General features: G+C 37.2%; 1 protein-coding gene across 15 annotated transcripts in view; it reads left to right on the top strand.

Moving 5' to 3' along the window:
- The window catches only part of CREM (cAMP responsive element modulator), a 119,964-nt gene that overhangs the window by 66,876 nt on the left and 28,275 nt on the right, over positions 1-24,813 (top strand). For 8 of the 15 annotated variants that reach the window (XM_004425205.3, XM_004425215.3, XM_087420602.1 and 5 more), the window contains 4 exons: positions 3,803-3,926; positions 20,726-20,872; positions 23,286-23,383; positions 23,521-23,663. In XM_004425205.3, coding sequence (XP_004425262.1) covers positions 3,803-3,926; positions 20,726-20,872; positions 23,286-23,383; positions 23,521-23,663 — 512 coding nt within the window. Of the gene's footprint in view, positions 1-1,455; positions 1,628-3,802; positions 3,927-15,261; positions 15,373-20,725; positions 20,873-23,285; positions 23,384-23,520; positions 23,664-24,813 lie in introns of those variants that run through there. The other 7 variants (XM_087420607.1, XM_087420608.1, XM_087420611.1 and 4 more) reach the window with 4 other exon arrangements.

The raw sequence follows: 24,813 nt of genomic DNA, 5'->3' as shown, positions 1-24,813 counted from the left end.
GTGAGGTGTTAATGGATGTGATTCTGGCATGGGTGAAGGGGCATCACAGGTTAGTCATGGCTTGGGGGAGGCCCATTGTCTGTGATAGGTCGGCTCTAGAGTGGATGGCAGCATTGTGAGGAGCAGCAACTCAGCTGCTTGGTTCAGTGTTGGGATAGGAGGTTATAGTGGATGATGCCAGGTGTGGCAAGGAGGATGAATGGGGGTGGCCGCTGACCTTCCGTTTCTGCCTTTCTACATTAGGAGGCTCAGGTCCTGATTTGGCTGATATTTAGCCATGTGGGGTTTTTTTGTAGCTCACCTGGTACTGACTCACATATAGACACATGATTCTAGCTTTGGAGCTTGAATGGATAGTGACGCTCTTGCCTGAAAGAAGGAATATAAGGGAAGGGACGTGTATCCGTGAAAACTCTAGGTTGAGATGCTCAATAGGAGGGGGGGTGTGCGCAAATACAGATTTGGGAGCCATCTGCATATAGGGTTGAAGAAACCATAGTATGTAGATTGAAAAAAGGAAAAGGGCAAAGAATTGAACTCTGGGAAATGACCAGGAGAAAAAGGGAGCAAATAAGATGATTACATGAGATAATGTATATAAAATTACTTTCATGTATAAAACATTTTGAAATGTTTAATAACTTACAGAATCTTTTATTATGTCTTAAAAAATGAGTCCTGAATAGTTTAGGTTGCCTTTTTAAGCATGAGGGCTTTTTTTGATGAGAATCGTCTTGGATACTTTTGTGTGTATCCCTCTTTCCTTAAAGTATACTAAGTATAATTAACCTTTTCTTGGTGACTCAGGATAGTTATTGTAAATATCATTTACTGAATTTTAACTCATAAATCCTTCAATTTCTTGAGTACAAAGAACTAGACAACTTTACCCTGAATGGACCCAAACTGCCACACACTTGGAATTCTTAATCTGTTTGTCATATTCTATATATTGGACCCCCCCTTGTTAGCTGTCACTTTTTATATCAAGTGTATTTAGAAACTAGGTAAATTAGAGTTATATTTAAAATAAAACTGAATGGCTTTAAAGTATGGACCAGGAGAGGTTCTCTTCATTTTAGAAGTTTTAGTGTATAGATTTTGTTTTGCCTATAAACAGATAACTTTTGCTTATTGTCTGGTTCTTGACTGAGTTCTATGTAGGTATCAAATAGTTGAAACATATACAGTGTAAATTGACTCCATAGATACTGAAGGACCTCAGCAGAGGAGGCATCTGAGTGAGGTGGACATTGTTTTCTCGCTGGAGTCTTAAAGGCCCTTCCTGATCTGGTTCCATCTAACCTTGCCAGCCGCGCTTCCACCGGTCCTCTGTCACCTCCTCACTAGATTTAAACAGGCTTCGCCATCACCCAGATTCTCAACTACACCCAGCTGTTCTGTTCCAAACATACTCTGTGCTTTTCTTCTCACAGTCCTCTTTTCCTTTTCTAGCTGGTGAAATCCTTCCCATCCTCCACTGCACAGCTCATATGGTCCCATCCTCAGGCAGACTTCATCGTTCTCTCCTTTGTTTCCCAAAGCATTTCGTATGTAACAGCCTTCACGCGATTTAAGAAGTTGCTTTATTTGTGTTCATTATTGGTCTACCTGAGAGAATTTACTAGTAAGCTAAGTTTTTCTCAAATTTTAATATACATTGGAATCTCTTGGATATGAAAAATTAGATCCCTCAGAAAGCTTGATTCAGTAGATTTGGGGTTGAGCCTCAGAATCTGCTTTTTTTTTTTTTTATGAGTACATTAGTTAATTCTGATACACATTTCCATGACCACTTTGAGAAACCAAGGACCAAGTAGTGAATGAATGCCTTCAGGGCAAGGGTTGTGACTTACCCACTTTTGTGTTTTCAGGGCCTGTTATGTAGATGGTGCTAAATGAATGTTTCTAAAATGAATAGAGTTTACTGGGAAAGCCTTTCAGCATGTAATGTTTGAGTTCAGACTCAAGTTCTTGGCAGAGCCTTAAGAGAACTTTTAATGAAGGTATAAGAAATAGCATAAGACAACATTTCTCAAGTTGTTTCAGAAACACTGCTGGTAGGACATGCTTTGTGGAAAAAGGGCTTTTAGTGGTCAGATACTTTTGGAAAATGCTGCCTATTAGATATGCACCCTCTACCCTTCTCAAGGCATGCTAGCGTATTCAAGCTTCTGAGAAGTTCTGTAGCAAAGAAACCCTTGTAATCCCAGATATTTAGAACTTTTTGACTGTTGCCCCTACCCTCTTTTCCCAGCTAATACCTTTTGATATCCTGCAGAGCTAATGTTGTGAGGTATTCTCTTTGGGAACTGCTCATATAAGCCAAAGTAGAGCTGCAGGAATTGACAGTTTATGCAGGGTGATGACCATACTTACCTAGAACTGGAGAGGCCATGTGGGGAAATAAAAGAGAGAAAGGAATTGGGCGATATTGAGAAAAAGCCATTTTTTCATAGTAGACCATAGGTTTTTATTTTTTATAATTGCTCTAAATTGTCATGGTCAGTCATAAGTATTAAAATGACTTTGAATAGTGAGGAGTAACTCTAGGTATAGCATAGACTATAGCAGACAGGTTTGAGAATGGAGGATTTGGGTGAGGGCTATTGAAATGCAAAAGAAGGTATTAAGTGAAAAATGGTAGATGAAGGATCTGTAGAATCTGGTAATTAATTGAATCTGGAAAAAAGATCTGAAGATTTTAATTCAAAGTTGTAAGTGGCCTGCATACTTTTTGGATATATATTTAGACTAATAAGGTGAAAAAAGCATATTTTATTATTGCCAATTGAAAAGATATATAATAGCATGGAGTAGTTAGTGTACGTTTTTAAAATTTGGTTTTGTTTATTTGCATTTTATATTTTCTCCTATTAGGGTAAAATTTATTATAATATGGTTTACCTTCTATCTAGAAAGACTCCATATAGAAATCATTAACTTAAATTGAAATCAGAGGCAAAAAAATTATGTCAGAAGTTTTTCCTGGAGAAATGAGATTCTCCTCTTTAAGTAGCTAGGGAGCTGCAGGACAAGTGGGCAGTCTGAGTGATTCAGTCTCAGGCTTGTTTATCAGAAACGACTTACTGCTGACGAAGGTAGACACATCTTTATAACGCATTCATTTAGAAATGGGGAAATTCCTTCATACTATGTCATATTATAAAACAGGGAGATTAGGCCTTGAGAGTCATAGAATTTTTATGCTTCGTATCAAATGGAACCCCCCCCTTTTTTTTTTGGTGAGGAAGACTGGCCCTGAGCTAACATCTGTTGCCAATCTTCCTCTTTTTGCTTGAGGAAGATTGTCACTAAGCTAGCATCTGTGCCCATCTTCCTCTATTTTATATGTGGGACTTGACCTCAGCATGGCTTGATGAGCAGTGTGTAGGTCTGCACCTGGGATCTGAACCAGCGAACCCCGGGCTGCCAAAGCGGAGCGCACAAGCTTAACCCTTACGCCACTGGCCCAGCCCTGAAAACCCTATTTTGTCACTCATTTTTACTAGAAGGCTTAAAATAATTATCAAGAAGACTTTATTATAAGATTTAAAAAATTTGTGAATAAACGAATTCTCAGAAAACCTTTGGCAGTGCTCCCTTGGTAACGTTCATATCCAGTGAGCAGAGAAGGTGCCTTAGCCAAGAGAGTTAGGCTGAACTGCCTAACTGAACCTATTTCTTGAAAAAATAAGCGAGTACAATTGGATGACAGAAATGAATATCAGGAAGCTGGGTAAAAACAGAGAAATATTTCAGATAGGGCCTTAATACTTCTTCCTTTTTATTGTCTTTTCAGACAAATGACCATGGAAACAGTTGAATCTCAGCAGGATGGAAGTGTAACAGATTCTGTGGCAGAGAGCAAATCTGCTCATATGCAGACCCAGACTGGTCAAAGTTCAGTCCCTACTTTAGCTCAGGTAAATTCAGTGCAGGCCATAGGCAGGCACTGATGAAGTTACACTATATGGAAATGAGAAGTATGTGCAGATTGTTTTCTTGCAGTTGATTTTAAGTTTCCCCTGTTCCTGGTTGTCAGCCGTTCTTACTGGTTTGTTTTTGAAGAGAAGATCCACGTTCGAATGACTTTTGCGTTGTAATCAACGCTTTGCAGTGCTGCCTCCTCCACCACCACGTACAGGACAACAGAACCCTCCACAATATGTAGTCCTCAGATTATTCTGTGAGAAGGTTGGGAATTCCAAATTGATACAGTTTTATTTTCTTAGCTATAAATATGGCAGCAATTTTGCCATTTGCCCAGTATATATTTGGTTTGATCTTGTCTTTTCAGTTGGGTCTCAAACTTTGAATTGGTTTCACTTAGAAAGCACCAGTATGAGTTAGTGCCTGTTTTTCAGCTCCTGAAATTTATTTCTGAGATATCTATAAAAATATGTAGTAAAAGTAAACACACCAAATATTTCTTGACTACCTACTGTATCTGGGCACTGTTCTAGGTACATGGGGATGTCTAGTTCCTGGCCTTAAATATCTCATGGTTTAGTTGGGTGACAGGTATTTGAATAATTCCAATAGTGTAAGAAATACTATAAAATATTATGTACAAAATGACTAAGGCATAGAGAGGAGGGAGCAGCCAATTGACTAGGAGTGCTTTAGACGGTTTTTCATTTGAGCTAGACCTGAGGGGTGAGTAGGAGTTTGCCAGGTGAATAGATAGGGAAGCATATTCTAAGCCAGGGAAGAGTGTGTGCTAAGGCACCTAGCCAGAGTCTGGGGTGTTCAGGGAACTACAGGTGTCGAGTCTAACTGGAGCCTAGTACCTGGGCTGGCCGGTGGAGCTGGTAAGGGTAAGCAAGGGCTGTGTGCCTCTGAGACTGTAGAGTGTCCTGTATTCTGGATAGTCCTGAAATATTTCCTGGTGTTCAGTGGGTTCACAGTACTAGTAGCTGTGTGGAGGCGGGACTGGAAGTCAGCGCCCGTGGTGGGGACACCATTTGTCTGGAGTCCTGGTAGTGTAGGGTACAGGGCAGTACTGAAATTTTCACAGTAGCTTGAAGGGAGAATGGAAAGAACCTGATGGCTGACTGGAAAGCCCAGGGGGAATGCCAGGCACTTCTTGGATTGTTTCCGGCCGGACTGGTTCCTGTGAGGTGTCTTCTTTCTCAGACTGGGCCCCATGCTCCCAGCCTGCTTTTCTTCCCTCTTTCAAGCTCCTCACACCCACTGTCTCCCTGGGGCTTTTCTCTTCACAAGTGTTCTGTGGAGCTGCATCTCCCTGGCAACACCCTTCTTTGTTAGCCTTGAAGAAAGGCGTGCAGACCTTTTGCTATTTAAAAAAAAGCAGCCTTTTTTGTATTTTAAAAAAAAAATGCATGTTCATTGTAGAAAGTTAAAAAAATGTATGTTATTACCAAGAAGAAAATAAAAACTATCCATAATCTTAACATCCAGAAATTTAATTGTTGTTAGCATTTTGGTGTAATCCTTTAGTCCTTTCATCTGTGTGAATAAAATGCATGTATTTTTTCATGAATTTGAGATCTTCTAGACTTTATAACTATGACTCCTAGTTTATAATTCTGCCCTTCTTTGCTGAAGTTGTAGCTGACAGCAAATCTTCCTTCTGCCTCTGCTTCCCTCCCCTGAGATCTAGCTCGCTGACCTCCTTACATGCCTTTTTCCCCACCCTTCTGGGCCTGCATAGTCAAAACAATAGATCCCCATTGTCCAAAGATGATGCTTTGCAATTCTGAGGACCTTCAGCCTGGGTGACACCCAGCTCTGTGAGCAGTCAAAGTTGCTAAAGAGGTCAAATAATATGAAGTCTGAAAAATAACCTTGCGTTTATGAAGTTTTGGAATTGAATAGGAGTCCAGTGAACAGAAGCTATGTTTTAGTAGGTTAGAGAATAAGAGGGAGAGGAAGTGGAAATTGGAAGTATAGATCCTTCAAGAAATGTTTCTGTGACATAATAGAGAAAGATGAGTCTGTGAGACATGAGTGAGAAGTGAAGTGTGGGAAAGTTGGAAGTGTTTTGAATAAAATAGAAGGGAGAGACAGACTTGTGAGAAGATTGAATCAAAGAACTAGTAAAAACCTGTGGTTCACATTTATAATGATTATTACTTCTTTAAAAATATCAAATATATCAAACGTTGATATTTATTGTCTGGATAGTAAGTTCATGGACTTGCTGTCTTATTCTATTTTCTGTATATTTGAAGTATTTGATCAAAAAATAAACTATGGTTTTTGTCTTGCACATACTAGAAATGTTAAGAGATTAAGAAGTAATCTGTATGTTGATTCATTGATTATTTTGATTAAGAATTATTCTCTATGCCATGGATCATGATTTTTCAAAGAATTAGGACACAATTCTTAGCAGTCAAAATTTTCTTTTTTATAATTTTATTTATTTATTTATTTTTCCCCAAAACCCCAGTGGATAGTTATATGTCGTAGTTGCACATCCTTCTAGTTGCTGTATGTGGGACGCGGCCTCAGCATGGCCGGAGAAGCGGTGCGTTGGTCTGCGCCCGGATCCGAACCCAGGCCGCCAGCTGCGGAGCGCGTGCACTTAACCGCTAAGCCACGGGGCCGGCCCAAAATTTTCTAATCATAAGTGCTAATTTAGATTCTTGTGATACCTGAAGCTGTTCATTTATGAGTATTCATTATCATGCAATGTTATATAATAGAAGACTAGGACATCAGGCTGAAATCTTTATGAAACCTGTAATGTATGCTGAAGGTGACTGATTCTTCTGAATAATTCGTGAGGTCATCGTATGTACTTGCCACTTGTTTCATTTTCTTCAAGCTAGAGGGCTGTAAATTCCCAGATGTTTTAAACTTAAATTCAGTTTTGTATAAAGAGGAATTAACAATTACTGCCCTGTTTACAACATCAAATGATCGTTAAATAGTTTGAGAACAAAAGGCTTGACTCAAAGATGCGGTGGGTTTGATCCTGTGCATCTGGTGTCATCTGATAGAACGCTAGTGGTTTTGAGTGCCCTGGCCTTTCCAAAGCTTCTACTACTCAAGTTTACTCTGAAAATCATCCCATCTACGAACACCTGAAAACTTGAGCTTGCTCCTGGCCCTCAGACCTCTGCTCTGCTGATTGAGAGGAGGCAGTAGTGCACCAAGAGAGGCTGGAATTTTCAGTGTTCAGTTTTTCTATTTTATAACTTCCCAGATATAATTGGAACCTTGCTCTTCTTTCTTTGTTCAAAAGTAAATAGAAGCCACAGTGGTAATAATGTCAGAGTTGGAAGCAGGATTTACTATTAACAAACCCTTGGGTGGCAGATAATTGAGGTTAAATATTCTGGATTGGCTTCCTTCTTTCCTGAGTTATTTTTTCTGTTGATTTATTTTTAATTGAAGCTGGTATCTTATTTTTTAAGCGTATGTATTGATATATAAGACTAGATTCAATCTTACCCTTTCCCTGGGAAAATTCTTGGAGAGTTTGTTTTAAATAACCAAATAAACCAAGAGGAAACCCTTTCCAAAAGTCAAACTGGTGAAAAGCAAAATTACTGTATATACAGGTAGTTTTAAAATAGTCACACTTACATTCTCTGGAAATGATATAATCTTTACATGGGTAATGGAAGCTAGAATTTCTTTTGTGAAGAAAGATTTCAAACACATAGCAGAGTAGAATAATGCTCCCACATATATATAAACTTAATAATTATTAAGGTTTTGTAGCACTTGCCTTATCTAGTTTTTTTTTCCCTTTTCATTGAAATATTTCAAACAGCTCTGTAGATCTCAGACATCATGTCATTTCTCTCCTGCTTGCTTCTGGGTATGCGACTCTTAAAAAATTATGGGCATTTTCTTATATAACCAAATGTCGTGATCGTACCTAATAAAATCAAGGATAATTCCTTGGCATGATACGTACTCCATATTCACACTTCCTCATTTATCTCCCAAATATGTAATTTACTCTGAAAGCAACAGTAATAACACCCTGAACTTTCCTTGTTCCAAGTCTTTTGGGAATTGATAATACTGCCCTGAAGACCTGGGTGGGCGAGGTAATCCAGATGGAGCCACTGGAAAGGGTGTGCTTTAAAACTAGCTTTCTTGGGGGGCTGGGTTCCTTTTAGCTGCTGATGAAGCCTATAGGCCTGAAAGCTAAATAACTCTTCTTTGTAAATGACCAATTCTCAATGTTTCAGCAAAGATAGAAAGGAAGGATGGAAGGAGCAGAATCACAGGGGTCATAGAGCTGGAAGGAAACTGGAGATCATGAGGGTTGGCATTGGGCCTTGGGAGAAATAGTTGTGTTGTAAAATTTAACCTTTCTGAGGACCTGTGTATTTTTGGAAACAAGGAGATTCTAGGGAGCAGAGAAAGCCACTAGGGAGTGTTGTTCAGGGATTATACTCTGCTAATCTCCTTTCTGATCCTCTCAATTCTAAATGCAAACGGTATGTAAAGGAGCACCTTGGAATAAAGCAGACCTGGCATACAGTGAGAGGTTGAAGTAGAAATGATTTAACAGGTGACACATTTTAATGCACGAGCTGTACGTTTCCTATTTCAATCTGGTGGAAAATCGGAATGGCATTTCTCATTGTTTTGGCCATAAATCCATCTTCCTGGTCCTAAATAGGACCAGGAAGGATGTGGATGGCTATCACAAAACAAAACAAAACAAACTCAAGCATTTGCTATTGATAATGGATCAGCAACATCGTATTTATATATTAAAGATGGTCTACATCATGTTAGATTTATTTGATATGTTTACTGTCAGCTAAAGAGATCTAGTTTAAGCTCAGTGTTGAAAGTGAATGTTAATTTTTAAACTTCAATACGCTGATCCTGTTACTTGAGGGACTCTTACTGAAGGAGAAAAACGTTCCTCTTAAGATTTTGAAATAAAAATTTCCATTTTACTGTTGACTTTCTATTGTTTCTTATTTTTATGTATCTCTTCCTAATTTAGTTTTTTCGAGCATACTGTTTGTATTCATTTAGAATCATCTCTAAAAATGAACAAAAGTTGGAAGAAAAAGTAAAATAGTGAATTTTTTCCTATAAATGCTAAATCTGCATTATGTCTTGTTCCTTAGTCAACTAATTCAAGAAAATATACTGCTTTGAAATGTAACTCATTTTTGAAGGAAATTCAAGGTTTGAGGAATATAAGTAAAAGTAATTTGTGAACTGTTAATGTTAGTTACCGTTTTGTTCTATTTGAACAAGAATTTGTTATACATCCATACTCATATTTCGATAATTTTGTATCTACAGTCATGCACTGCCTAATGACGTTTCGTAACATTAGTACCGTGTAGCCTAGGTGTGTAGTAGGCTACACCATCTAGGTTTGTGTAAATACGCTCTATGACGTTTGCACAATGACGAAATCGCCTGGTGACACATTTCTCAGAACGTGTCCCCATCATTGTTAAGCGACACGTGACTGTAATAGCTAATAGATTTCTTTAAAGGTTAGTGTTTGGCTTTAGAATGCACTTTACATTTTCATCCAGTGTATTGAAGGTGATAATACTTTGCTTTGAATAAAATTTGATTTTTTTGTGTGTGTGTGTGAGGAGATCAGCCCTGCGCCAACATCTGCCAATCCTCCTCTTTTTTTTCCTGAGGAAGACTGGCCCTGGGCCAACACCGGCGCCCATCCTCCTCTACCCTACATGGGATGCCACCACAGCATGGCCCGCCAAGCGGTGCGTCTGTGTGCGCCCGGGATCTGAACTGGCGAACCCCGGGCCGCCACAGCGGAGCACACGCACCCAACCACTTGCGCCACCGGGCTGGCCCCTAAAATTTGATGTTTTGAAGGTAATTTCATCAGGTGTGAGGCAATCACAGTCAAATTTCAGAAAAATATTTTGTTTTTATACTTCTTATAATCACAAAAAAATGTGTACACATTTGTTTTAGTGTTTGAGAGATTGTTAAAGATTTCCTGTCATTTGTAATGATTTTCTATGAGGTTTGGGTACTTTTTGTTTGATGTTCAAGTTCTCCTTCTTAGTTTTAGTAACCAGTATTTTGTCACTAGTGGTAATGGGAAAATAACTAAGTATAAACACAGTTATTCTTTTTATCCTTTTCTCTGGTTGTTTTTTTTTTTTTAGTAAAAGAGTAGGCTGGGCAGAGGGGATAGAGGGGAGCAGTTGTTTAAGGAGTATAGAGTTTCAGATTTGCAAGATGGAAATGTTCTAGAAATCTGTTTCACAACAGTGTGGAATATACTTACTACTCAGATGTATACTTAAAAATGGTTAAGATGGGGGACCGGTCCTGGGGTGTAGTGGTTAAGTTTGGCATGTTCCTCTTTGGCGGCCCGGGTTCACAGGTTCTGATCCCAGGCGCAGACCTACACCACTCGTCAGCCACTCTGTGGCAGCGACCCACATATAAAGTAGGGGAAGATTGGCACAGATGTTAGCTCAGGGCTAATCGTAAGCAAAAAACTGAGGAAGATTGGCAAAAAAAAATGGTTAAGATGGTAAATTTTATGTTATGTATTTTTAACCACAATAAAAAAAAAGAATAACATCAGCAAAAACAGTGGACTAGACATTGAAATTTGAAAAAAGGAAACATTAATTTTTGTAGTTTTTTCTTTGAATAAGATTCAGAGATTATTTACTTATTTTAATTTTTGTTACTACAACCTTTGTAAACCTCAAACTGTTAAAGCAATTACATGTGGAAAGCATGGAGGCTTTGGGAAATTTTCACTTCATTGATTAATTGGGAATACAACATCTTGACCGTATTCTTCAGAAATGTTAGTTTTCTGAGCCCTATCAGACAAAAAATTCTAGTGGTTCTCCAAAAAGGCATGAGCAAGAAAAACCTGGTTATGGTATTGAATGTATTAAGTAGAGACAATGTCAGCTGAAGATGATGCCAACAGAAATAGTTCAGGAAAAATGCTTGCCTTTAAATAGGTATGTTCTCTACTGCAGCAGACCTCTATTTTGGCAAGTAATAAATACCTTTTAAGTTAATGGGTATATATTTGATATCAGGTATGTTAATATACTGTGATAGGTACTGCCAGTGTAAGTTGGTCTTCCAGGCCCTTAGAACTTTCTAGTTTTACATTTTCTAAGGGCTTGTTTACTGCTTTGTACTTGGTATAGGAAAAAGAGCCCTAAGTTATACACGTACACACAGTTTGAATTAAATGAAGTTTGTTTACTTAAAAGTAGTTGTGTGAAGTATTTTTAGCACTATGTTTTAATACTAAAGACACAAAATTATTTTCTTAATTTTTATACATATTTTTAAGTATTAAGACTGAATTCTTTGATCTTTGTTTCTTTACCTAAAAAAATTGAAAATACTAATTTCATAGGTTAAGTTAAATGAGATGACTTATGTGAAGCACAAGTACAGTGCTTGGCACAGGGTTTTGCTTTTATCATTATAGTAGGTTAACTGGTTAAAATGGTGGCAGTTAGGCTTTAAGATGAAGTGGCTTATGATGGTTAAAACTACATTGTATTAGGAATCCATGCTAAAGTAACGTAAACCTATTTCCTATGCTTACGTAGGCCTCCAGAGGGTAGGGAGAAGAACAGCTGATTTGTGGTTGTTTATTATAGGTGGAGTTCTGATAGGATGTCATGAACTTATGTAAAATGGTTTGCTTTATGCTCCTAAATTTGTACTTTGGATTTCTGTTAGAGCCTTTAAAACATTGTAAAAATTCTTTCATGCCATTTTGGCTCTGAAAATCTAAAATATATTTTATTTCTGGATTTTAGATTTTATGGTAAGACCAAATTTCATTACCATGTTTTTTCAGGAGCTAAATTCTTAGACTTTCCTATTTATGAATTCTGATCTTTGGACTGAAAGTGAAAAAAAGTTAAGGATACAATTTGGTGTGGCCATGTTTTTGTCACTGATTCAGATTTTGACTTCTACTTTTATGTAAATCCTTGGTTCTTTCTCCTTTCCTCACCTCAATTTTGAAGATTTTTAAAAATATTTTAACCTTTCAAAATCAAAGAATTAATACATGTAAGTTATTTAAGCTCTACATTCTTGATCAGTTTCTTTATAATTTTTATTTATTTTTTTCCCCCAAAGCCCCAGTAGATAGTCGTATGTCATAGTTGCACATCCTTCTAGTTGATGTATGCGGGACGCGGCCTCAGCATGGCCGGAGAAGCGGTGCGTCAGTGCGCGCCCGGGATCCGAACCCGGGCCGCCAGCAGCGGAGCACACGCACTTAACCACTAAGCCACGGGGCCAGCCCATTGATCAGTTTCTTTAAATGGAATATAATAATAATAAGAATAACAAAAGTGAGTATTTATTGAATACTCTGTATGTGCCGGGCACTGTTCTAAGTGCTTTACACACGTTGATTCAGTCCTCACAATAACTCTGACGAAAGTACTATTTTCATTCTCCTTTACAGTTGAAGAAAATAAGCCACAGAGAGGCTGAATAACTTGTCATAGGTCACACAGCTAGTAAAAGGCAAACCCAAAATTAGAACCCACAAAATCTGGCTTTAGATTTTATTAAGCAGTCCACGCTTTATTACCTAATACATAAGTATTCATAGATAATACATAGGTACTCAGTGATGAACCAGACAATTTCAGAGGGTATTACCTCAGAAAATCCATAGTTAGCAATAGTAATAATAAATAATGCTATATATAGTTATTGTATAGAACTGTGTATGTTCATATATACTATATATATGCACATATATATATAGGACTATGCAGTAACTATTGTCCACATACATATGTACTGTATACTGTTACTCCTTCATTATTCAATGACAAATAATTTCGTATTTAGATCCCAGCTCAGCTCTGACCCTGGATCTGTGAAGAGTGTAGAAAATTTAAATTTTATCCATTTTGGTGCATTAGTAATTGTTTCTGTATAATTCCTGCCACCAGTAGCCATTCTGTATGTTGAGCTGTAATTCTGGGGCCGCAAGGATGAGAGCATCCAGAGCTTTAGAATTATCTCTTACGACACAATGAGGAAGTCAGTGCTATTGCCTTTGGTAAAGTTAATTTATTGAGTGTGTTCCTGGTGAGAAGCCAGTTAATTATCATATCCACCAAATTTGGGGGCATAGTTATTACTATTCTTTCGTTGTGGTAAAAAATATAAAATTTGCCACCTGAAAAATTGTTTTAAGTATACAGTTCAGTAATCTTAAAAGTATAGTCACATGGTTGTGAAACAGATCTCCAGAACTTTTTCATCTTGCAAATCTAAAACTCTATACCCATTAAACAACAACTCTCTTTTTCCCCTTCCCTCAGTCCTTGGTAACCACTATTCTTCTTTCTGTTTCTATGAATTTGACTACTTTTTAAATACTTAATATAAGTGGAATCATCAATATTCATCTTTTTGTCACTGGCTTATTTCACTTAGCATAATGTTCTTAAGGTTCGTCCATGCTGTAGCATGTGACAGGATTTCCTTCCTTTTTAAGGGTGAATAATATTCTTTTGTACGCATATACCACATTTTGTTAATATTACTACTTTTTAAGGTTGTTTTTGCCAAGTCGGTGCTCTTTAGGACTTATATACCAAGTGATTGGTAGAAGAAATAAGAGAGAATAACTCAAGTGAATTGCAGTTTGCTTCATAGACGTTCCTGTAAAGAGTTGTTGTCAGTCAGAAATAAAAATTAACATGAAGTTTTGGATAATAAGTGGTTTTAGGCATTCATTCTGTGGTTTCTGGCTTTTGGCATGTCCATTTCCAATCTATTATTAGAAATGCTCTGTGTTGTTATTGTTAAGAGCAGTTTTAATATCCACTATTTGCCCTTATAAGATTATCTGCTGGGTAAAGGCCATTTTGGGCTCAGGATCTCACTCCAACTTACTTCTCTTTGTGCATTTGTTACTTTGAAATACATTTGGCTAGTAAGTTTTGATCAGTTTTACTTTCAGTCTTAACGAAACCAAATACAAGATTGATTTTTAGAAGTTCTAGAGCTAAAATGAATTTTGACTTCTATAGAGATCATGTTCGTTTTCATGGTACTTTTAAAATATATTATGATAAATGAAACACATTTCATATTGGTTAGAATATAAAATGCTCTAACTAGTCTAAATAGGAAATTCAAGATACTATAAGGATTAACAAGGTTAAAAAAAAAGATCAGCTAGAGCATTGTTTTTCAAAGGACAAAGAACCCCTAATTTTAATTTCATCATCACTGCTTATTGGAAGTATTATCAAAATAGACTGTATAATTAAGAATGATTCGATTCTGTTATTTACTATACTTTCAAGAGGGGAATTTTTTTAAAGAGACATACTATTTGGCCATTTGTATGTACAATACCAGAAAGTGATCCACTTCTCCCTTTTTGTTTTATTTAAATTATAGATTTCAGGTAGTAGTTGTTTACGATCTACACACACAAAAAGGATTTGAGGCAACAACATCCACGTGTACTTTTCTTTAGAATTATAACATAGTAGATATAAAAATATTAGTCTTACATGGCTAACTCTGTTATCAATAAATATTTTCAATTGATACTCTTGGTAAAATTAAGAAAAATTTAACTTCACCGATTTTGCAATTTGTTAGCCACACTGTTTAAAAAAAACAAAAAGCTCAATAAGAAAGAAAGACAGTAAAGAACTAAAATGAGACCAACTCTACATTTTTCATTTTGTGTTTGTCTTTATTTAGCACAATTAAACACGACTTTAAAAAAAATAAAGTGAAATATTTTCTATCTTTATTTAAGTATTCACATTTATAATATTATTTTTCATTTTCAAGCTTAAACTATTTGAAATATTCTTTAAACGGTTTTTTTCCATAGAAGAAACAGACCGTTTAGAGAATCCTGCCTTAATAAACACAAATCAAGATCGTTTTCCAACTTCTTGCTTAGATTGTTAGTGGATTTTTATTGTAGTTCTTGAAATTAAACTAGGTAATACAGAGATTTGATTTCTCAGGCAGCAGAGTTGATAGCACAATCTGCTATATTGTGAATTCACATTTTGTTCATCCTTTATTAACTGTCTCGATGCAGACTCAGTAGCTTTGTGACATTTGCAGCTCTACTGTGACATCATAAACCCCATCGTAAGGGAAGCTGGCTGTGGATTGGAGCTAGTCTACTAGGTGCTAATAAACACTGTTGCAACATTGTGAGATTTTCCCAGTTTTAAGTGTCATTATTAGGATCTTTTTTTTAATTGCAAAGCCACATAAGGCTGTCAATTGCATCATCTTCACTTATTTCTTCAGACTGACTGCTGTCTGTAGTGGAATTTTTGGTGGATGTGGTGGCATCAGCATAATCTATGTTTCAGGCATCCTGTAGAAGAGGATTACTCTTCAGGAGACCTGGGAAACAAGGTAAATTATGTCTACTGTGACTTCATTCTGTACACTTTTAGGGCCTCATAAATAGAGGTATAAAAATTTTGAAATATAAAATACATCCATTTTATGTTTTTAATTTATGTTTTGAGCAATTGCCCACTTGAATGCTGGAATGTGGTGAATATACTCTAGATCTTCCTCTGGCTCTCTTCATTTAGGCTTTTTGTGCAAATGTTGCTCCTCTGAGAAGTTTCCACAACAAGCATATCTTAAATAGCTTCCTTGCACGCTCCCCCCACCTTGTCACTCTCTGATCCCGTACCCTGCTTTATTTTTCTGTTAAGAATTTAGCACCACCCAAAATTATGTATTTGTTTCTCCATCTATTTTCTGTCTCCTAATCAAAGAGAGCAGAGACTTTTCTTGTTCACTGCTGTATCCCCACTGTCTAGACTGGTCCACGTGGCAGGCTCTCAATAAATATTTGTTGAGTGAATAAAAAAATTGAGTTAATTCATAAGTATGACATTTCTGTGAGGTTTTTTTCTTTCCTTTTTTTTTTTTTTGTGAGGAAGATCAGCCCTGAGCTAACATCTATTGCCAATCCTCCTCCTTTTTTTCCTTTTCTCCCCAAAGCCCCACTAGATAGTTGTATGTCATAGTTGCACATCCTTCTAGTTGCTGTATGTGGGGCACCGCCTCAGCATGGCTGGACAAGCGGTGCGTTGGTGCGCGCCCAGGATCTGAACCCAGGTTGCCAGTAGCAGAGCACGAGCACTTAACCGCTAAGCCACGGGGCCGGCCCCAGATTTTTTCTTATTAAAAAGTTGTGGAATGAATATTCAACGTTTATAAGAAGGATTTCTCTATTTCCACCTGCTGTATGTATACTTTATATCAAGTGAACTAACGTTTGTCTCTCTGTAACAGTAGTTTCTTTTAAGAAAGACTTAACCCCCTTCTTTTCCCAGAGCTTCTTTGGAATTCTATTTGCACATTATGAATAAAGTAATTAAATACTCTCTGTAGATTGCTCTTTGTCACTGTTTCTCAGATCTGTGTTTGCTGTCTGGGCTATCACCCAAGCATCACTCCCATAATTCTCCTTGCCTATTAAACATTTCCACCTGGCTGGCTTACCATTGCTTTCAACCTAGCCTGCCTGACATTGAATCTCCCACCTTACACAAAACAAAAAGATGCTGCTGTGTCTACTCATTTTTGGTCTGGGGACATCGTGCGTGTTCTTGAATCATTCATTGCCTTTGTTCCTTCTATGCCATCTGTGTACCTACTTCAAGGGTGCTGTGTATTCAGGTGTGGCCCATGTGATCAGTATAATTATAGAATAATAATGCTAAGATGGCAAAGGTAGGGAGCCACATGAAATTTTTTTTTAAATGAATATGGTGAAGTTAAGCCTATTAAATCTACCAATACAGTTATAGACTTAATGCTGGTCACTTATCAGTTTTGGCAAAACCAGTGAAAATATAGAATATCTGACCGTTTTCTAGATCTAAGAATTTTTTTTTTAAGGATACATTTGAATTCTAACTCTAGGGTGTGTCACTTGTGCTGGTTGTCAGCCTTTATTTTAGCAGTTTAACAAAAGAGTTGTCTCATGAGCTTTTGCACTGCCCAGAGTTTGGACAGAGAGAAGTTTCATTGTAATTACAGAATTCATATAACTTATCTCCAGAATTCTAGGAGTACACTGTGTATCAGTGGGTACATCTCCCTTTCCACAGCAGATGTTCTTGATACTAAGCCATTTTGATAAAGTGATTATTTAATAATTTAAAATCATGGAAATTATACTTGGAAGATAATTAAAGCAACTTAAGGCATGATTTATACTTATCAAAACCCTACAAATCTTTCTTGAGTTGTTCTTCAGTTCTTCAAAATATCTAATTTCTTTGAAGCTAGGGTATTTCCCCACAGAAAGTGAACGTGGACACCATCTACCATCTCAATCCACAGGTCCAGTCTGCAAGAATACTTGTAGTACTCTTGTGTACAATTTATTAAATTTTGCTCAACCTCTGACGTATGAACTCTCTATAGGTTACTGCATATGTGGTTTTGGCTGTGCTGCCTTAGTGGAGCTGAAATCACAGCCTGCCTCAGCACTCTGCTCTGTAAGCTGTGAGCCAGGCTCTAGGGGCTCCATCAGCATGGAGCAGTGGTTTTCAGTGTAGTGCACAGTAGCCTGGGGGAGACTCTGAGGACACTTTCAGGAGGTTTAGGAGGACAGAACTATTTTCACCATAATGCTAAGATTTATTTTCCTTTTTCTCGGTATTGGCATTTGCACTAATGATGCAAAAACAATGGGGAGTAAAACTGTTGGTGCCTTAGCACAAATCAAGTCAGTGGCACTATGCTGTACTAGGAGACATTATATTCTTCACTGCCATTCACTTGCAGTTAAAAAAGTCAGTTTCACTTAAGAATATCATCAAGAATATCCTTGATGAAGCAGTAATTATTACCAGTTGTATTAAATCTTGACCCTTGAGTGCGTGTTAACATTCTGTTATGAAATTGGGATGTTCGCTGAAAGCGTCTCTGCTGTGTACTGAAAACTGATGGAGTTCGTGAAGAAAAACACTTGAGTTATTGTTTGAGTGGCAAGATGAACTAGCTGAATTTTTTTCACAGGACATCAATTTTCTCAAAAGAATGGCTCACAGCCAAACTATGACTATTCAAACTTGAGTATTTGGAAAACATTTTCTCAAAAGCAAATGAGGTGAGCTTGTCACTTCAAGGAGAACAGTTGACAGTGTTTATTGCCCGTGGTAAAATTCAAGATTTTAAGCAGAAGTTTTGAATTTTGAAAACCTGCATCTGCCGTTTTGAGCTTGATAGCTTCCCAATATTTATAGTTTTCTGATGAGGTTGATGTTGATTTTAATGAAAGTGATTTTCTGATAGTGTATCATGGAATGTCTCAGCATTTGAGAGGTCTGCTTAACTCATTGAGCCAATATTTTCCAAATAACTACCACATGATGTTACAAAATCATGCATGGGTAAAAGATCCATCCAAAGTACAAGATCGATCAATGGATTTTAGTGTAACTGATATGGTTTCAGATTCTAACCTTTAAGAAACAGCCACTTGTTGAGTTTTGGTGTAGTATCAAAGAAGAATATCTACATTTTTCTGGCAAAGCTATTAGAATACTCCTCCTTTTCCAGTCATGTATTGGAGGGAGGTCCAAATTTTCTTCACATAAAATAACATACTGCAACAGATTCAGTGCCGAAGTTGGTATGAGAATTTAGCTGTTTTCAGTTATACCAGACATTAAAAGAATTTGTGAAAATGTAAAACTGACACTCTTGTCACTAAGGTTTTTTTTTGTTTTAGAAAATGTAACAATTTTGCATGAAATGCTATCTATGTTAGTATGTAATAGAATTATTTTTAAGTGAGTTAGTAAATATTTTTAAAAGTCTCGGTTTTAATTTCCAGTATGGTGAACATCCATACACGTAGCCAGTGGTGTGCTGGAGCTGGCTTGTGAGAGCTGATTGTGTGCCTCTTTTTCCAGCTTTGTGTTCCATGTCATCCATTGGTAGCTTGAAATCTGCCACAGTAGGAGTTTTTACATGACAGAAATCAGGAAAGGTTCTCCCTTCCTGAAAGCTGGCTGTTAAATGTTTACTGATTTCTGAGAGTGTAAAGGTGTCCTGAGACTAAAAAGTGTGAGTAGTAGTTGTGTGGCCAAAGGAGTACCTTTTGGTGATTGGTCCACACAGAGGTGGACGCCTTTCTATAATTCATACAGATTTGCCTCTTGCACTGGGAACATTTGCAAAATAAATTCTTCCAATTTTTTTTTAACGTCTAGTTGTTAAATCTACTGGTTCCATTGTGGGATAACCTTTTTCTTTCCCCTAAAGTCTAAGGTAGACAGTAATACTCCGGGGGCAGATGGGCTGAATTTGCCCCTTGGGCTACATGTTGAGTGTCTCTGCCTTATTTTCTCACTTTTCTGTCCAACTGTTATCCAGACTCAGATCAAGGCCTGGCTCAAGCAGGGCTCCTACACAAAGCCTTCGCTTACTGTTCAGCCCATGCTGGTCTCAAGTCTGTGCTCCTGTGACTGTCATGGCCTGTGCAATGGAGCAGTTAGTTCTGTAGTGTTTGGTGTGCTATTGTTTCTTAGATGTTCGTTTTATTAATTCTACTTTCTACCCTAGTGCACCTAGTACAATGCTCCCCATATAGGCTTTCTTGCATGGATAAAATAATTTTTACTTTTGGATTACCAAAGAAGTTTGCTTTCTGAGGGAATTATGTTGTAAATAAATCTTAAAATTATCTGTTGTAAACCCAGTTTTTAATAATTCTTTTAAAGTTTAAGTAGATTGGAAATCATTGGTGTTCCTTAAAATGAGGTCCCACACAGAGGCTTCCTTCAAAATTTGCTTTAGATCCTGTGGTTCTACGACCATTCATGATAGGAACTGGTCTCTCATCGCATTTCCAGAGTCTTTGACTGTTTTGAGTAAGTCATACTGAATAGTGAAACTTAGTACAATGAGGCAAAGTTTCTAAGATTACGCTGGCCTGTAGGGCCAAGTTGTTTGCTGATTAGAACACTTGGCAGGTTTTGAGTCAAGGGGAGTGGAGGTGTTGTTGTGTTTTGCTGGTCAGGAGCTCTGTCGACAGCACTCAGGGTAGCTGGGAGGTGGCTGTGCTCTCTACTCTGTGCAAACTAAGTGATGGTTCTAGCCTTTCTGGATGCTCAAGGGAGGAAAGAGGAAAAGTGAGAGGGCCACTAAGGCAGGAGCTTTCTGTGGGTCAGAGACACTAAGGGCATGAAAGGTCCTGGAATTTCTTGGGCCTGTGCCTTGTTTGCAATTATGGGGGCATAAAAATAACTGCAATTTTCATTAGTATAGTGACAAGGCATTCGCTTACATCTGGAGTAGTACTAGAATATGATGTTCAACATCTCATTTATTAAAAGATAATTCACCATATTTAAGTTCTGTCTCCAATTTCTCTGAAGAAGTTAGAGAGGGTAGTTTATCCTCTGGCCTAACTAAGGCTTCACTCTTAGCAGTAGTGAGGTCGTAGTGAGGTAGTTTAACTGCTTTAGAACTTTGTGCTGGGAACATTCTTAGCCACCGAAGCATGGGAACCGAAAGTGAGGAGCATGGGTTCTTTACTGTCTGTCACATCAGAGAATGACTGTTCCAGGGCAGTAACCGCCTCCTAATGGTAAGTACCCCGGCTTGCTTGTCATTTCTTAGAAACAGGAAAAAGAAAGGAAAAATAGGCCAGTCATAATAGTGAATGGTATTTCTTTAAAAGACCAAAAAAAGGTGCAGCCTTAATCCTCATTGATAATCATTTTTGCAGGTTTCTGTTGCTGGAGCGGGCACCGGAAGAGGCTCTCCAGCTGTAACTCTAGTACAGTTACCCTCGGGCCAAACTGTCCGTGTCCAGGGAGTAATTCAGACACCACAGCCATCGGTTATTCAGTCACCACAAATACAAACTGTTCAGGTCAGCGCCCTTCCTGGATGATTTGTCTTTCACTTTCTTGAGTTATCTTTTTCTTTTACTAATTCATTTATCATCTTTTTCTTTGTGTAGCTTTTATACTTGTCTTTTTTTAGACATTTGGAGGAATTTCCTGTCTCTGTGCAGTGCTCTGTGCCCTGCTAGAGACATAGATTCAATGAGGAGTTGCAGTGTTGTCAGCTCTTCATTTGCAGAATGGGTAATTGCCAGATGAGTAATTCTTCTTCAGGTTGTTGCTTTATGCTCAAAGTCAGATTTATTTAGCAAAGCTCTCCAATGGTGCTTAAAAATATTTTGAGGATTCTTTGGAGAAGATGTCTGATAATACAGTAATATAAGGAGTATAGTACTGATGCTTTTGTCATGAATACTCACATTAATAGGTAGGTAGAAATTTCAGTTCGTTTTTAATTCAGTGTATGTAATCCATAGAAAATAATGTGATATTGTCACTTTGGTGTTATGTTTATACATCACAAACCCCTCTCAGGTTAAACCTTGGTGTTTGTAGACATGATTGTTGTGCTTGTGATCCAGAGATATGTTTTATTATTTATTATTATCAATGTTGGTCATAAATCCTTAAAATTTCTTGAAGCTAAAACATTTTTTTTGCATCAATAGATGTAAATTATTAAGTGTATATTTTTTAAAGGAAGATACTTTTCCTGTTTACTGAATTTATTTCTTTTCCATTTTTAGGTCAGTTTGTTATTATCCTTTAAATGCTGAAATTATTTGAACCTAATCGATGACAGAAAGATGTATGAGGAAAATGTGGATGCACATAATCAGTCTTGTCCTTTTCCTACATATTTGAGGACAGTTTATTGCAGAATGAGGATGAGGTTGCAACATGATACCTGAAGTAATAAATCCACATGCATTAAAAGCTTGGGTTATCTTTGCAGCACAGGTGTCTTTTCCTGTGTTGCTCAAAAGTGTAAGAATAATTCTCAGTGTTGTCTTTTTTTTTCTGTGGTGACCCTTGATTCCAAGAGTTTGACTCTTTCTGACCCTAATTATAAAACAAGAAAGTCTTTCCACTCTCTTTTTTGTATTATGCCTTTTATTGGGGTGCAGATATTTCTACTTAGTTTTAACTTGGCTGGTATTAGAAGAAAGTATTGTATTATATTCAGTAGGCTTTTTCGGATTTTATTAAATGGATGATTTAATTATCTTCATAGAGATTCGTGCCAGTGAATTTTGTCTTAGAATTCCTACCTGTTGAACAATGGGCAAGTCACGTAATCCCTCTCTGTGAACTTCAGTTTTCACCTTTCTCAAATGGGTAGAATAATGGCCTACCTCACATAAGGGGGTCGTTATGATTATCTGAGAGATGTGTGAAAGCCCAGTGTAAAATGATAGACATTTGGTGATGATATGTGATTGTCTGTTTGCAACAGCATTTTTTCTAGTAAATTCTTTTCATTGGTGACTGTGCTTTTGTGTGGGGTGTCTGTGACCGGAGAGGCATGGTCATATGGAGATGAATGTATATGCACATCCATGTGCCTTGGGAAGTATATATTCCTGCTTGCATCGTTGATATTTTAATAAGCTCCTTTGATTTTGCCCAAATCAAATTCCCATGTAATTATAATATTAAATTGTAATACGTAAAGTGAGTTTTGTAAACTCAGAACTATCCTAGGCCCTGAATGATAAATGGCTGAATGTATTGAGAGCAGTCATGTTGTAGACAGATTTCTTATTTTAATTTTCTGATTTTCTTTAATAATCATATTATTGCTTGAATGAAATCGTACTGAAAACTCTGATTTTTCTTTTAAGGGGAAATTCCTCATTTTGACCTTCAAGACCTACCAACATCAAGCCCCAGCCTACTTCTTGTAATATAAATCCTAACTTTAACCAGGCTTGTTTACTCACCTGCTTAAATATTCTTTCTTCTTTGGGCCTATCTAATGTCCAATTTGAAGACCTCACTCCAGTCAGCTGTGGTATTGTGAGGAGGGCGGTGAAATGGAGACACTTTCTTCTGCCTCTGTCACTTGCTCATTCACTCCCTGCTGGGTTTGTGAGAGGACTTTCAGGGCCAGGATCTTAGTTCTTATGTGTCCTATTTAGTTCGTCCTGTGAAGCCTCACCTGACATTCTAACCATTCTTTCCTTTGCATTTCTGTAGTATTTGTTATCTGTACCATTCCCTTCCACACACACTTGTTCTACAACTGGAGTGTTTGTGTCTGTGCTTCCTTTCCTAAGCCAGGTTGTGAGCCCCATCAGTTCGGGTTCACTGTGTTGTATTGCTGGGTGCTCCCCCAGCACCTGGCTTAGAGCTGCACACAGAGACCCTTAACCACCGTTTTTTGAATGAAGGAGATCATATATTTTATGATGCATTTCAAAAACTCTTATATTATAGGTAGCAACGATTGCAGAGACAGATGAGTCTGCAGAATCAGAAGGTGTAATTGATTCTCATAAACGTAGAGAAATCCTTTCACGAAGACCCTCTTATAGGTACGTTAATTAAGTTTCCTACTGTAATGATACTTTTTCCAAAAAGGGAGAATCAAACCGATTCTTCCATTATAGCTTTTCTGTTTTAAATCTCATTCATAGATCTTAATTACTTATATTGTTAAATTATATTTTAGAAAAATACTGAATGAACTTTCCTCTGATGTGCCTGGTGTTCCCAAGATTGAAGAAGAAAAATCAGAGGAAGAAAGAACACCACCTAACATCGCTACCATGGCAGTACCGACTAGCATATATCAGACTAGCACGGGGCAATACAGTATGTATGCTGCAATTCGATATGATACAGTGCTAGCTTTAAGTCTTCTCTAGTTACATCAAAGCATCTTGGGTTGGCATTAAATTGTTCCATTTTAAAATGCATCGTAATACCTAAACTGTGTATCATAGAATGAAAAACACCTGTTAAAGAAGAAAGAGATTTGTATATACACACATATACTTTTGAAAAGTATACAATTTTTTACTGAATATAGAAGAAAATTTGGGGGTAAAAATAAAGGGAGGATTTTTCCTATTTATATGTTTATATTCATGTCTAGTAAAAGTTTAAAACTTAATGTTTTTTGTTGTTTTTCTGATGCATGCAACCGTAATAAGATATAAATTATTTCACTCTTGTTGGCTTTTGTTACCAACAATTACATTTTATACTTACTAATCTAAAAGAAGTACATATGTTTTCTAAATTATGTTTTAAATGTAATTCTGTTTATACTACTCTCTACTGTGTTAATTTGTGCTGCAGTTTTTCCTAGAGGAGAATGGCAAAATGATTTATTTTTTAAAACTACAGCAATTGGACAGATCGTTTTATTTGAAATTTTAAACACCAAAAGCTCTAAATAAACAGATACGTTCACATTTAGTCTTGTGCATCTTAATGGGCTAATTCTCTGCTTTTTGCTCCAATTAAAACACTAGTTTTTTCCCAAATCAAGAATGTTTGATACGTAAAAATACTATAGTGAAAAATGAGGATTAGGAAGAAAAGAAGAAGGGAGGAGGAAAAGGCAGAAACAGGACAGAAAAAAAGTTTTACAAAAAGCTGCTTAGCTACTGGAAGCTACTGGAATAGGTGACATGAAATACTGTTGGTCCAAGTGCAGTGTAAGAGTTTACATATATTCTCTCCTTTCCCTTTAGACAGTAGGAACACGTAGAAACAGTCTCAAGTCTCAATGTAAGACCTGGCTGTTAAAGCAAGCTATAATCTTTAATATATGTAGAGACCTTATATTGTCATGAGTTCTTTTAGAGTGTTTCTTGTAGTGGCGCTAGACGTGCGGTATTAAACCAGTTCTCCTTGGTCACTCCGGCTCTTCAGGTACCTCCTCCCATCATACCTGAGAGAACTGGGGTATAATTTGTCCACAGCCTCTACAGGGCACTGTGTGGACACATCCAAA

Source organism: Ceratotherium simum, chromosome 32 (assembly GCF_057802395.1).
Source record: "Ceratotherium simum simum isolate JZ-2026a chromosome 32, ASM5780239v1, whole genome shotgun sequence".
In the NCBI taxonomy this organism is placed as follows: domain Eukaryota; kingdom Metazoa; phylum Chordata; class Mammalia; order Perissodactyla; family Rhinocerotidae; genus Ceratotherium; species Ceratotherium simum.
This window is presented reverse-complemented; position numbering and strand designations above follow the sequence as displayed.